We start from the raw sequence: 14,291 nt of genomic DNA on the forward strand, positions 1-14,291 counted from the left end.
AAACTCTTATCACGCCCGCTTCACCCGCAACGCCCGCAGCGCTTGCAAGCGGTATTCTAAAGCTCCCTAATAAATAAAAACTAAAGTTATACGCTCATGGCATTAAAATGTCCGAGAAGTTTTAGAGTCATGTCCACCGTGCCACGCATGACCCGCTAACGTCACCGCCAAGCAGCAAGCTGAGTTTAACCACAGAGAGTCATTGCCACATTCTTGCCTACACATAAATGCAGGACCTCCAGTTTCGTAGCAGACCGCGAGTCGTTACGCCGGATGCCAACAGCGCGTAAGCCCGCCCTCTCACCACGCATGTAATCAATCAGCCGTCTCACTTCCGCCGAGAACTTGTACTCAATAGAGGTTTTTAGCAAGGTACGGAAACACGTTACGGAATGGCGGCAATACGGAACGAACTGACAAATGCGCATGCGCGAGCATCGTACGCGCATACGGAACGGTACCGTGTACTTCCGTACCTTTTTTCCGTATAGCTTGCTAAAAAACTCTATTCTCCCGATAAGGGCAGGGCTCCTGAATATTTATTCCTAATACGCTTCTTTTTTAATCGAAATGAGCTCGAAACGCGAGCGCACCTGCGGACCGGCGGTGCCCAGAAACGAGCGATCGATAAGTTGGCTTCTTCGCAGCTGGAAAGAATCGCGAAAGAGCGGCACGGGGAAACTGGGCAACTCAGGTTCCCTAAAGGGATTTGATTGATATATGTGGGGTGTACCATCCCAAAGCAACCATACGATTACGAAAGACGCTGTAGTGGAGGGCCCCGGAAATTTCAACCACCTGGGGTTCTTTAACGTGCACCCAAATCTGAGCACACGGGCCTACAACATTTCCACCTCCATCGGATGCAGCCGCCGCAGCCGGGTTTCAACCCCGCGACCTGCGGGTCAGCAGCCGCGTACTTTAGCCACTATACCACCGCCTCGGGGTGTTCCCCAAAGGGAGCCCATACATAAACAACTTGGTGTGCCTATAGAAACACTCACTCATGCACGCACGCTACCACTCAATAAAAGCACGCCGCAACACAAATTTGTGAGTGGTAGCATGTGTGAATGTATAAGCATTTCAAATGATGCCAAGTTTCGGTGAATTACTTACAATATGACGAGTTACAAACTAGCTGAACAACTATATTTTTAAGAATAAGATACATTACTTTATTTTGCTCTACATGCTGCGCCATCTCGCGGCACGCTTGCAAAACCTCCCCCCCGCCCCCCCCCGGCCCCCACCAAGAAATTTCTGTGCTTGTCTCCCTCTCTCTGCATATGACAAAATCGAAGAGAGTCCGAGAGAGAGCTGCGCCGAAGCGGGAAGGTATATTTTTTAAACAAAATTTATGATGGCAGATAAAGCCCGACGAATGCTGCTTGAAGCCGAAATGAAATTCATTCACGTAAGATCATTCACACAGCCAATGTTTAAACGCTTGCAGTGTTCAAGATTGGCCTTATTATCTATAGACAGAATAGAAAACTAAGGAGCAATCAAAAACATGGCATGTGTAACGACAGTGGGATGACATACGAAGTACACAACAGGGAAAAGTTTTAATAACAAGATGACAAAAGTACATATGAAAACATCAGCTGATGGAACATGTAGCAAAACAAAATGTATCTATTCGTAACGAGAACGAAAAGGTTTGCAAAGGTAAGTCCCGTTTGTGGGTATGCGCCACGAGTGATAGTCTAGTAACAGCAGGCCTCTAAAGGATAGTTCACGATGTTCCTGGAGACGGGAAGACCTCGATTTGCGTGAACTTGGAACGTTTGACTGCCGTACACGCCATAAGATATGTCCAGACCGTACGAAACACCACTGAATTTTGCGTCGTCCAGCTTGTCTTGGAAGAACACTTTTCGGATCTTGAATAGGGTATGTCAAGTAAGCAAGCTGTCGCTTCCTGCTTAGTGTTGTGGTCCAACTCTTTTTATCTGGAGCCGCCCAGCCACTTCCTGCAAGCCTACCCTGATTGTGCAACCCTTCATTAGGTACTTGGCATCGTAAATAGATAGAAAATACAACTTTGGCGTCTCAAAGAAATCTGCCTCAGCTATGGGCAGGCTCCCTCCGGTCAGTGTCTTCATCATGTAACCGAAGTCGTGGGCACTGTGAAAAGTGAGCCACTTAACTTCGTCAGAGAGAACAAGTCCTGAAGTCATAACCCAAGTAACCACAGATATCCGTCGGCTGTCCGCTATGAATCCAAAGGTCGAAAAATTCGTATATCCAGAGCGGACCCAGCACGGACATTCGCTGGACGTACAAGGAAGGTCCATTGACGGGATGTACTAGGTGGCTTTCTAGTGGATATCCGAACAGGATTTCAGTAGGACAGCCAGTTGCGAATGTCCACTGGCTATCCATCAAAGGGCCCCAAAGAACACATGAGAATTGAAATTAGTTTTGGAGTACTGCAGTGCATGAGCATATCCTATGCTCGCAGTCATCAGAAATTTTCTAAATCTTGTGATAATAGTGGGGCTTTAATTGCGTATGGTGATCCACAAGTGATCTGCTTTCAGATCTAGAGCTCATATCTCCTTGTATAGCGGCCGTAGTAGTGGCGTATGTGTGTATCTGTGAGCAGACAGTTTCCGTGGATGGCATGAGCTGACTCACATGCCGATGCCCAGGCCAACACACACGCTGGGGAAACCAGAAAGCCCTTCAAGGATGAGGTATTGTTTTTTTAGTTTTCACAGCATTCTGAACTGAATGCGACGGTCATTTGAAACGTAAAGGTCGCGGGATCAAATCCCGGCGGCGGCGACTGCATTTACGATGGAGGCAGAAATGTCGGCCCGTGTGCTCAGATTTGGGTCACGTTAAAGAACCCCAGGTGGTAGAAATTTCCGGAACCCACCACTACGTAGGCGTCTTTCATAATCATATGGTGGTTTTGGGACGTTAACCCCACATATCAATCTTATTTTGAAACGTAAAAAAATATAGTATCTAGTTCAGGGTTTTTTAAAGCATGTGCACTTTTTGTCAGGGTTAAAATATATGTGCTCGTATAAGTTATGTTGTATACTGTGCATTGCTTGTAGTATATCGTGCACTTATCTTACTAGTTTTTGTCAGCGGAAAGTGACCAACAGTTTTTAAAATAATTGTTCCATGAAATCAATATAAATTTTTTTATCCCGCTGACCACTATAGCAAAAGATATACAATAAAACGATACACTCAATCTATCACTGAATAGACTAACTTTTCACTGCTGAACGTTTATTACAAATCACGTGTAAGAATACTTTAGGTAAATAAATGCCACGGAGCGAGCGCAACCCGACAAACGTAATAGTTACATGCGGTACACCACGGAGGAAGGTGATACACACGGTGCTAGCGATGACACTGCTGCCGCGTCGCAAATGTCTCTCTCAAAAACTGAAACAAGTCACGAAAATGGCGTTTCCAATTCAGGTTATTTGATAATAATTATCATCAAAAACGGTTGTAATACACCGCTTAATTGTTAAATATTATAAAGCTACTTTAACGACGTTGTTTATATTGACGGTGATCTATCCAAACAACGGAGAAAAAAAAAAAGTTTCGTTCGGCGAGCCATCGCCCAGTCAAGCCAAGCCACTGGATTTGTTCTGTTAGTCTTGTGGATAATGGCGGCGTGCTTGTTGTGCCCAACGTTTTTAGAACAATTCAGTTTCACAGCTCCCCATAGGCGCCCACTATCCGGCGCGGCCGCATAGCGTGTCGCGGCCGCTAGGGGCGCTGTAGGCATGCTTTGCTCCGCACTCTGCGCGTCGTCTGCTACACCGGAGGAAATGCGGTGCGGCGCGGCCGTGTTACCGCTCGCATTTCAAAGCATTTCGCTTTGCTGGCGGAACAGTTCGTGCCAAAGCAGCAGTTTCTTCGTATACATACATTTCATTGTTGCTGCGCCCATTTTCATCTGGTGGAATTACGTGTCTGGGCTCCACCTATAGCTACCGTCGCCAGTACATTCTTATGTGGGCATAGGCGGCCTCGCGCGAGCATAACTGTAAAAAAAAAAAAGACACCCTTCAAAGAAAACGTACATGCAGTAAAACTTTTTAAAAGCATAGTGCTCGTTTCTGATGCCACATAGTCATGCGCCGTTTACCGAACAGACTCGTCAATCTGATTTCGGTGTTTTTTTCCTTTCCTATTCCCGTGAATCTTATTTGAAGATAACATGGTGAGAATAATAATACTGAGAAAGTAAAAATGGCAAATTCAGAAGGAACATATATTTTCTTGCACATACAGAATAGTATTGCATCGTTCACTGAGCAAGAAAGGCAGCTCAAAGCAGCTTAGCTTTTTTTCTTGCATTTTGAACTTTTTCCGTGACAAGCAGTTCACGGTTCTTCTTTCGAGAGAAGTGCATGCGCATCAAACAATAGCATTTGATTATCTTTGCGGTGAGGAATTCATGGTGCTCATTACAACCAATTGCAGGCAGTGCAGTCGCATGAAGCCTGTCCAATACCATCCAGAAAATATCCCCGAACACTGCCGACGTTTCAAGCGTATCGTGCACAACCTCTTCTACTTCCTTAATTAATGCGTACAGCCTAAATGAGGCCTCTCGAAGGCATCCTGGCTTGAATGACCTCAACTCTGTCAGGCGCCTCTGGTTGAGCTGTGTTTCCTCGGAGTTGAACTGATCGGGAGAAGCTGTGAGCAACGAACAGCATTCTTCGCACGTTATTGTTTTCGTGATTTTCTTGTGCACATAACCGGCTAGATAGTACACCACCATCTCATGTGCTCCAGCTTTTTGGTACCCATGATCCCGTTCGTCACAGCAAACGTCCTCGGTACAAACCATCCCCAGAAGCTTCTTATCCAGCTTTGCTTCAACGGCGAGTTTTAGCTCAGCTGCCGCTTTCGCCTTTTCAGCAAGACTTTCATGAATTGAAACGAGGACGACCTCAGCCGGTCCAGAGCAGTTCCCCTTTACGGCGTTTCTCACAGGTGTAAAAAGGGACAGCAGGCGATAAATCTGGCTGAATTGAATAATCGTGGGGTGGTCGTCGTCACCGTGGAATGACCGGACTATTCCGAAAAATCTCTACAAAAGCAAAACGTTTAAACATCGCTGAGGGATAAAAAAGAAGACAAAGGAACGGCAGCAATGTTTGCGTAAGAGAGAACGCGATCGCGCAAAACTGTTTTGAAGGGCATCGTTTACAGACAAGAAAAGAAATTAAAGACCACGTAAGCACAGTGTAAATGTAAAGAGACATCCCCCTCGCGAGGGGCACGATCAAATGCAGAGCATTTCCGGGGGTGCATGACGTTAAGTAGTTTGCGTAACGTTAATGTTGTTGCACTTGTTTCTGTTGGTTGTTGCCTGAACAGATTTTCAAGCTATCTGTCTCATTGAGCAGGTGCTCGACGCTAGCAGTGCTGTCTACAGTCTTATGCAGTTGCTTGTGCATCTTGTTGTAACCGTTCACAACACAGCTACCATCATTTTTCACAATAACGGCCTTGCTCACACGTAATTCCACCAGATGAAAATGGGCGCAGCAACAATGAAATGTATGTATACGAAGAAACTGCTGCTTTGGCACGAACTGTTCCGCCAGCAAAGCGAAACGCTTTGAAATGCGAGCGGTAACACGGCCGCGCCGCACCGCATTTCCTCCGGTGTAGCAGACGACGCGCAGAGTGCGGAGCAAAGCATGCCTACAGCTCCCCTGCCACAAGTCGCCTGTCGAAAAAAACACCGCAAGTTTGCCCAGAACATTCATCGACGATGAGTTCAAGCTTCCAGTCCCTACTAGGTAACGGCACTGTCACCAGTTCGTTCAGACAAACACCGGAGGAGTTCGTTGCTGAGGTGCTAGGTGGTGGCGTGATGCCCACTGCTCCAAGCGAATCGCCTAAGGACAAAGACGCCTCTCCACACGAGCCACTCGAACAAGACGCACTTTCCGCCGATGCTTCCAAGCCGATTTCGTTCCGCTTTTTCGGTGATTTTCGCGTGCATGTCGTCGTTCTTGGCTTAGATATGTGCTCCGGCAAGCCAGGAAAGAGACGCGGCAACGCTCCTGGCACTAACTTCCAGTTACCACGGGGAATTAAAACCTCCTGGCCCTTTACAACATGCTTGAAATACGTTACAATGTCTTGCTCTTCGAAATGTCTCTCACATACCTTGGACTTTTGCGTGAGGCGCCTGTCCTTGCGGTGCAGCATGTGTTCCCATTGTTTAAACTCCGTGGCCTTACGTGGTGGGGTAAAAAAATGATGATTTGCGGCGTCATTTCTGTGGCCACTCGTACATCCCGGCGCAAAACACGAAGGCATTTTCACAACAAAAAAGCGAACATTCAGAAACCGGAAGATTCAGGCGCACGTGTGGGGAACGAAATCGCTTCGAACGACGCGCGCCCGCCAAAGCACCCGCCTGTCCGCGCGCCCGATCAGGAGCAAGTGAAGAAAAGCGTGACTGCAGCGCCACTAGTTCGCGTGACCGCCACCACGGCCGCCTCGGGAGCGGAGCTGTGAAACTGAATTGTTCTAAAAACGTTGGTTGTGCCAGTGCAGATACGATTGTATTTTCTTCCCCAGCTACGGAGGTAAGACAGCTACATTTATTTATTTATTAAGAATACAGTCAAAGACTTCAAAACTTCGTATGAGTACTACAATGTGTTTCCGTCGCAGGTGCCAGCATGCCTAAAGCGAAGGAAATGTCTTACACGCGCAAGACAGCGTCATTGCAAACAAAGGCAATATTTCGGGATTTCGGATTTCAAGCCGGCAGCCAGCCGTCAAAGTCTGAAGGAATCGGGAACTTCGAACAATGCAGTAGTGCGTGTGGTACACTACGCGCATGCAGTAACACATGCTGTGCCAGTGAGTGTGCGAGCATTTGCGTGCCTGGGGCTGACGAAAACACTACGGCTACATCAGCAGCTACTCAGGCGGATTGCTGCAGCTCGGCGCCCCCTGAGGGCAGTTCGCCTTGCGTCACCGAAAGTGACTCAACGGACACATCGCCTACAAAATGTTCACCCTGTTCGTCCACGGGAGCATCGCACACTGAACCCGAAGGCTCGCCAATGCAACTCAGCGATGTGCCTTCTCCTGTAAGCGGAGTCCCGGAGGTACCTGTTTGTTCATCTTCCACTGATGCATTGTCAAAGCACAAAGATTTTGTTGTGTCACTGCGCAGTTGGGTCATCAAAGAAAATGTTACTCATACAGCTTTGTCCGCTCTTCTAAAAATTCTCAAGGTCAGTACTTTCGATTCTTCATCTCTGCCTAGCGACGCTCATACTCTTCTCGCCACGCCTAGAGATACACAGCGTGCACCTGTTGTCAGTTCAATGGTACCGGGACATTACTGCTACTTTGGGCTACAGAAAAGCCTCGAGAATGCTTTGTCAAAAGCACGTTATGAAGGCAGTCATCTTTTTCTTGCCTTTAACATTGACGGGCTGCCAATTTCCAAAAGCTCCACCATGCAGTTGTGGCCCATACAGTGCATGATTCGTGAAGATCGAAGAATACCACCCTTTGTAGTTGGAATTTTCGCAGGCCCAGGAAAGCCTGCTTCAGCCAATGAGTTTCTCAACAAACTTGTCAGTGACCTGCAACAGCTTCTTTCCCAAGGAATGATTTTTCATGGGCACCTAATTGATGTTTCTTTGAAGTGTTTTGTTTTGGATGCCCCAGCACGATCATTTGTGTTTCAGATTAAAGGACATACAGGTTATTCTGGGTGTCCTAAGTGCACAGCTGAGGGTACATACAGAAACAGTCGACTCAGCTTTCCTACTACGTCATCCACTTTGCGTACCGATGATTCTTTCAGGCGTCAGATTGACTCTGACCATCACCGGGGCGCATCAGTATTAACATCACTGCCCATAGACTGTGTGACCTCTGCACCACTGGACTATATGCACCTGTTGTGTTTGGGGATTGCGAAAAAGCTGCATAATGCTTGGCTAAGTGGTCCTTTAGACATAACGCCTTGGGCCTGCAAAGCGCAGACCATTCTCCTACCTTAATGTGTTGTTAGCACCATATGTGCCGAAAGGTGCCCTGCATCAGTGGCCGTGAATTCAAAGTAAAAGAAAACTTGTATGAGAAGCCATTTGTTTCTGGCACCATTGATGTTTTTGTGGTTTCACAGCTGTCTGGTGTTAAATGTTGGCCATTAAGAAATGTACGCAAGGTTGCTAGGTTACCCTGGCACGGAAAATTTGTTACTATTCCACTGCTTCATCTGTCTTGAGGGCACTAAAAGAATAATTGATTGCATTTAGGATGGATTACCCTTCAACAATTTTTGACACACCGCTTTGCTATGAAGAGATGCTTTGTTTTCTTAAAGGGGAACTCCGGTGCATTTTCGGCCTTACTGAGATAATGCTGTTTTCAAATAGTATTGACAATCCTGCAAAGGCTAAGGTGGTTACTTTTGCCCAGGTACTCGTCAGTAATTTCAATTAAGCAATAAGCGGCAAGTCAAAACAAAGACCAAAATGGGAAGCTGCTCTGTCATCCATGGTGGGTATCAGATGACGTCTCGAGAATTCGTCGCTGATGACGTCACGAGATCGGCTACACCCCGCCACGGCTTGCTAGGGTGCACACATAGCTCACATTCCTCTTCTGATGCGCGAAAAGCAAGTTGGCGATATCGACGCGGAAGCAAGCTGTGCCAGAGTGTCTGAACTTACTAGTGGCAAGTTCAGCAATGATTGCAGCTACTATCTCAGCGCAGAAGCATCGCTTTTTGATTTCGTCCCGCCGGCGCGTGAAGCACCTGACATGCCCCGAATCGATTTTCTTGTTGCTCAATATTGTAAGACCGACATCAACGATGACGAACACGTTGTATACAGCTGACAAAACTGAACTGTGCTAGCGTTGTCACCTCGTAGAAGAAAGCGCACGTTGCATCTGTCTGCCGGGGAATGCAGGGTTTTCCAAAAAGAGTAGGCCCTTACGTCACATGCACAGGGTGGCCTGAGTTTACTAGTGTGATTGCAGAATCGGCTACTAATTTTAAAATTTGTTTTCCAAAAAACTGAATGACTTAGGGTGCATAATTTGGCACATATTATCACGGTACCAATGAAAACACATGTTTAAAGTTCTATTGAAATCAGTTAATATCGAAAAAACGCCGGAGTTCCCCTTTAAGTGATTGTTACTTGAAAGTTTTAATTTGTTGTTTTCTTGCGTTAAATGATATGTGGGCTTTAACATCCCGAAACCACCATATGATTATGAGAGACGCCGTAGTGGAGGGCTCCGGAAATTTCGACCACCTGGGATTCATTAACGTGCCCCCAAATCTGAGCACACGGGCGTACATTTCCGCTTCCATCGGAAATGCAGCAGCCACAGCCGGGATTTGATCCCGCGACCTGCGGGTCAGCAGCTGAGTACCTTAGACACTATACCACCGTTGCGTTAAATGTTAAGCCAAGCACTGCTGATCCTAGAAAATAAGTGTAAGTGCTCCCTGAAAAAGTAATAACAACATGTTATTAAAAACTAGTCTTGGTTCCTACTGTACTCTCAAGTCGCGATATGAGCTCTTCACATGCTGGAGCAAGAAATTGTGATGTTCCCATGGCCAGGCGAGTATCCTGTATGATGTCGCCAGAATTAGTACTGTAGCCTGACGTCAAGCTAGTGTCGATGTTGCGAGGTGCACCTTGGGAAAATTGGCTTTACTAGTACTGAGGGAAAAATGGCACTAAATTAGGACGAAGAAAGAATGACCGCACAACACTGAGCAACAATGGAACTGAGGAACAACTGTGTGTGTGTTTATTACACGGGAAAATATAGAGCTGCAAAAACAAATAGGACTACAACACTTGCTCATAAAGATGAAAAGCAAGATGAATCTCTCACGAGTCAAAATGTCCAAAGTTAACAGCTTAGAAACATGTTCTCTTTTTCGGGGAGGGCAAGTGGAGGCTCACTGACACACGTGTCCTTTCTTTCTAATATGTAAGACTTCGTTGATTTCGCACTCGATCTTGTTACGATATCGTGAAAGCATCTTTCAATTATGGAAGAGCTGGGTACAGCTGCACGAGGAACAATGGGCTGCAAAGGTGCTGCTTGTTGAAGTCTTGAGATTGAACGGGTGCTCATTCAGGTGATCGTTCAAACATTGACTGGTCTGTCCAGCATAGGTGTAGCCACATGACAACGGAATGTCGTAATACATTGTTAATGCATTCCTCGTACTGTGTCCTGTGCTTCTTTATGCACGCATGCTCTTTGGGGTTACTTTACTTTTTCGCATAGGCTGCCGAGAAAGCCTTACGCCTGCTTTGCTAACGATCTTGAGTGCATGGCTCGCACCGCGTGCGTAAGGGATGGTGGAAATTTTTTGTCTTGTGCTGGGTATTTCCTGGTGCTTTGCTCAGCACAGGAAAGACAATTAATTTTTGTCGTCTCTTAGGTACATAGTTTGAGTCATGCGCTCATGCAAATCGTGTATCAACTGGCCCTTCAAGACACCCTTCTGGCTTTAATTCCAAAATAATCTATCTCGGCATTTGCTGTACTTCACACTTGCTCCGAGCTATCTCTATACACAGGAGATTTGTAGGGCAGAGTAAACTGTCCTTCAAAAAAAATGGTGGCACTACCCCTTTAATATGACAGTTATTTGGTCACCATATTGTGCTAGCAGTGAAACGAAACAGCCACGATTGTGCAATAAACATTCACATTCTCCAAAGATAAAGAGGTGTATTGGTTGTGCTTGAATTAAAACTGATGTCTATGTGAGGACTGTTCATAGTGTTTAAGAGATATCCATGTCATAAGGGTATCTTATTTGTCCCATTGCATTGTTCTATGTAGAGCTCTAAAATGCTTCTGGGCGAATGACAGTTTTATGTATGATTAATGTTTATTATACTTAATAAACAATAAAACTGTGTCATCCATTTTCAGCATGTGATGGAATTCAGCCCTGTGCTTTCCATGATGTGAATTTGTCTGATACATTTTTTTGGTATTTCCCATTTCATGTTTGTTTTTGTATTTTTGCAACAGTCATATTTGTCGCCTGTTCTGCAGTATTGTATTGGAATGGTGTTTTGCATCATACTGGATTTTGTCAGTTTTTAACTTAAACCTTTTTTATTTCTTGCTAAATGTTCTTGACATTTTTTGTTTGTACCAAAGCTTGTGTCTTTATGACCCTGTAAGTTTTCATTTTGATATTACAAAATGAAATAATTACAGTTAACTTCTTTCATTGTATTACCTTCACTGCTAGAATTGTGTGGAGCTGTGCTTCTATTCTCATCATTGTGTTCACACTTCAACTTGAACATCGTACTTGATTATTAAATCAAGTACGATGTTCAAGTTGAACATCGTAGTGTTTGCTTAATTTATTTATTCATTATTACTAGAGTACATGATTTGACCTAATGATAATAAACATTTTATTGCATCTGAGACCTTGTGTGAGCCCAATCATCTTACGCTTTAGCACTTGTTCCTGGGCAAGTTGATGCCTAAGTTTGCCAAACATATTTTATTCTGTTTTATCGATGGTAAAAGCTTGAAAATAAATAAGCTTCTAAGCATGCACAGTGGCACGGAAGTTCGCTGTACTCTTTCACGTCGCTGTGCATGATTGTTTTTTCTAGCTTATACCATCAATACACAGCGGGTAATTGGCACTCCGAATCCCTAGTCGTCACCTTATTTGTGTCCATGAAGCTTGTTTTAATTTAGCATTGCACCAGAAATAATTTTAGCGCTTTGATATTTAATCTGCAGCAAAAGGGTTCTTATGAAAGACGTTCAAGCATCAATTGCGAGAGTGCACAAAACCTCAAGGACCCTCGATATTACCACACACACACACATATATATATATATATAGCTAGGTATTTGTGCTCACTCAACATCAGCCTCGGACAGGCCGCATGGACATTCTAAGGACCATTAGGGGGTAGATTATTTATGCGCAATGAATAAGAAATCAGTATACATATCTATTATGAACATATATGTACCTGTGTATATGTATAATATATCCCCTGATCCTTTTAATGTCCGTGTCGGCTGTCCAAGACGGATGACGAGCGAACGTACAAATTTGTTACCTTTGTACATTCACAGTATGTCTATTGGACGTACATTGTAAGTCCGCGGATATCTGATGGATGTCCAGAATATCCGAGACGGACGTCTCGACGTATTCATAACAGATATCCGTGGTTACTTGGGAAGTAACTGGGCAAACTCAAACTCCTCAATCCCTTCCTCTTCATGCCTGCGAAACATTACACCAGCCCTCACCAGGAAGTTGATCGAGTCTTGCGCGAACACGTCTTTCGACAAGCAGAACTTGAACTTGAATTGCCAGGTGGAAAGGCCTTCCGGCTTGTTGCCGTTCTGGTCAAAAAAAAAAAAAAAAACTGAGACCCGCCTGGATAATCTTGAGAGAGTCCACGTTGCAACGCAGCGCTTGATATTGATAGTCGATGAGGCTCTTGAACTTTCGTACGTGCTGCGCTATGACGCCAGGGAACTCAGTATCCATTGCGATGTAGTTGTAGCTTTGGACCAAGCGCCTGATGGTGCAGAACTCTTCCTCGATTGCAGGCCCAAACATCGCGGATTTCGTAGGGATCGTCATCTATGGACAGAGTGCTTTGCCTGTTATTGGAGCTGCTGGAGCTTCTATAGGCCTCAAACTCACTCATGGTGCAGAACTCTTCCTCGATCGCAGGCCCAAACATCGCGGATTTCGTAGGGATCGTCATCTATGGACAGAGTGCTTTGCCTGTTATTGGAGCTGCTGGAGCTTCTATAGGCCTCAAACTCACTCAGCTCACTCAACGCTTCGCTGAGACTACACACGGTGCACACGCACGAAGGCATTGAATCCTAATCGCCAACGTGGAAGAAGCGAATGGCGTTTCTTCCTCTTCAGTTATCCTTCCTGCGGGAGACTTCTTACAAACTTCGAGCTGGTTAACTGGCGCGAAAAAAAATAATATTTCGTTTTTTTTACTTTATTTGCCAAATTTTCCCGATTTGCACTCGTCCTTGCTGACTGTTGTAAAGAAAAAAAAAGAGTAGTTTGTCATCACTTTATTATGAAAACGTCTGGTAAGCATTAGTGGCGCTATTGGACGGGCGGTTTCGTTTTCGCAGCTCTTTCAAACAATAACCATATTGTAAGCCTAAATAAAAGCAGTCGGCGAAGGTGTTTATTTTGCACTTTGAATTCTGATCGCAGAATTTGTTTTTTTTTTGTAGCTTTAAGAAAAGAAAATTGGACAAGGGAGCGCGAATGGGCTGCACTACATAAAGAATTACAAACAAAACTTACATAGAATTAATGATCCGCTTCTATGTTTTGTGGTGCGAAACTATAATTGTATTTTAAATTTAGTGTATTTTGTATAGTTTCGCGGTTGTCTCTAGTCGATTAAAGTATCCCGTGCACGCCTGTAGCCAGGACGGTGATGTTTCCACCCCCCATATTTGGATGGGGGGAGGGTGTTTCTTTAAGGGCAATTACTAAAAATGGGTGTTTTCAAAGCCTTCAACAAGTACCCCCACCCTCACACGAAAGAAATCAAAGCTACTAGGCCAATTTTGCGTGTGTAAACTCTACTCTGCTGGCTAGAACTCTACAGGCAGTAAGACTTCATCTGCAGGGAACTGGGGCCGCATGAGCTGTACCCAACCCCAATGGTGTACCTCCGGTGTTGCGCACCAGGTCCACGCATCGCTTGCCGCACCTCGAAAAAGATTTCCGTCTACACCATCTGTTGTCCTCTTCTCTTTTGCGGCCAAGTCCTGCTATTTGGCCATAAATTTCGGGCTTTTGTTCAAGTATTTGTTGGTACGACAATATACAGTATATACTCTGTTGCAATGCGAGGAATTTTCAATTACGCGCGAGAGGAAAAAATAAATTTCGGTATTCAATTGTAGTGCGTGAGGGTCGACATTAGGTAGCAATACGTTCGACAGAAACTCGCGTTACATTTGAATAAGTGCAGTAAATAAGGAGAACACTGGCAGCGAAAATGTTGTGTTGGCGTCATCGTCGTCGTGATGGTTCATAAACATCCAAATGCTTTGGCATCCTGCTGCGGGCAGCTGAGTCTCGTTTTAGAATAAACGAATGCATATGGAAAAAAAAAACGTCCTCTTCGTTCGCGCAAGTGTGGAGATATGCCGAGCGCGCCTTCGCAGCACAGTGGGATAAGGCAAGCTACAGTACTCGATGTGCTTGC

At 45.2% G+C, this 14,291-nt stretch overlaps 1 protein-coding gene across 1 annotated transcript; it reads right to left on the reverse strand.

Moving 5' to 3' along the window:
* Positions 1 to 1,712: 1,712 nt before the first annotated feature.
* LOC119182236 (CCR4-NOT transcription complex subunit 7) lies at positions 1,713 to 13,066 on the reverse strand. The gene is given in 4 exon segments (XM_075876707.1): positions 1,713 to 2,188; positions 12,267 to 12,444; positions 12,446 to 12,635; positions 12,637 to 13,066. Coding segments are annotated over 4 exon segments (1,011 nt in total). The 5' UTR covers positions 12,804 to 13,066.
* Between the last annotated feature and the right edge of the window lie 1,225 nt (positions 13,067 to 14,291).

The sequence above is a fragment of the Rhipicephalus microplus genome, chromosome X, assembly GCF_043290135.1.
Source record: "Rhipicephalus microplus isolate Deutch F79 chromosome X, USDA_Rmic, whole genome shotgun sequence".
Taxonomy (NCBI): domain Eukaryota; kingdom Metazoa; phylum Arthropoda; class Arachnida; order Ixodida; family Ixodidae; genus Rhipicephalus; species Rhipicephalus microplus.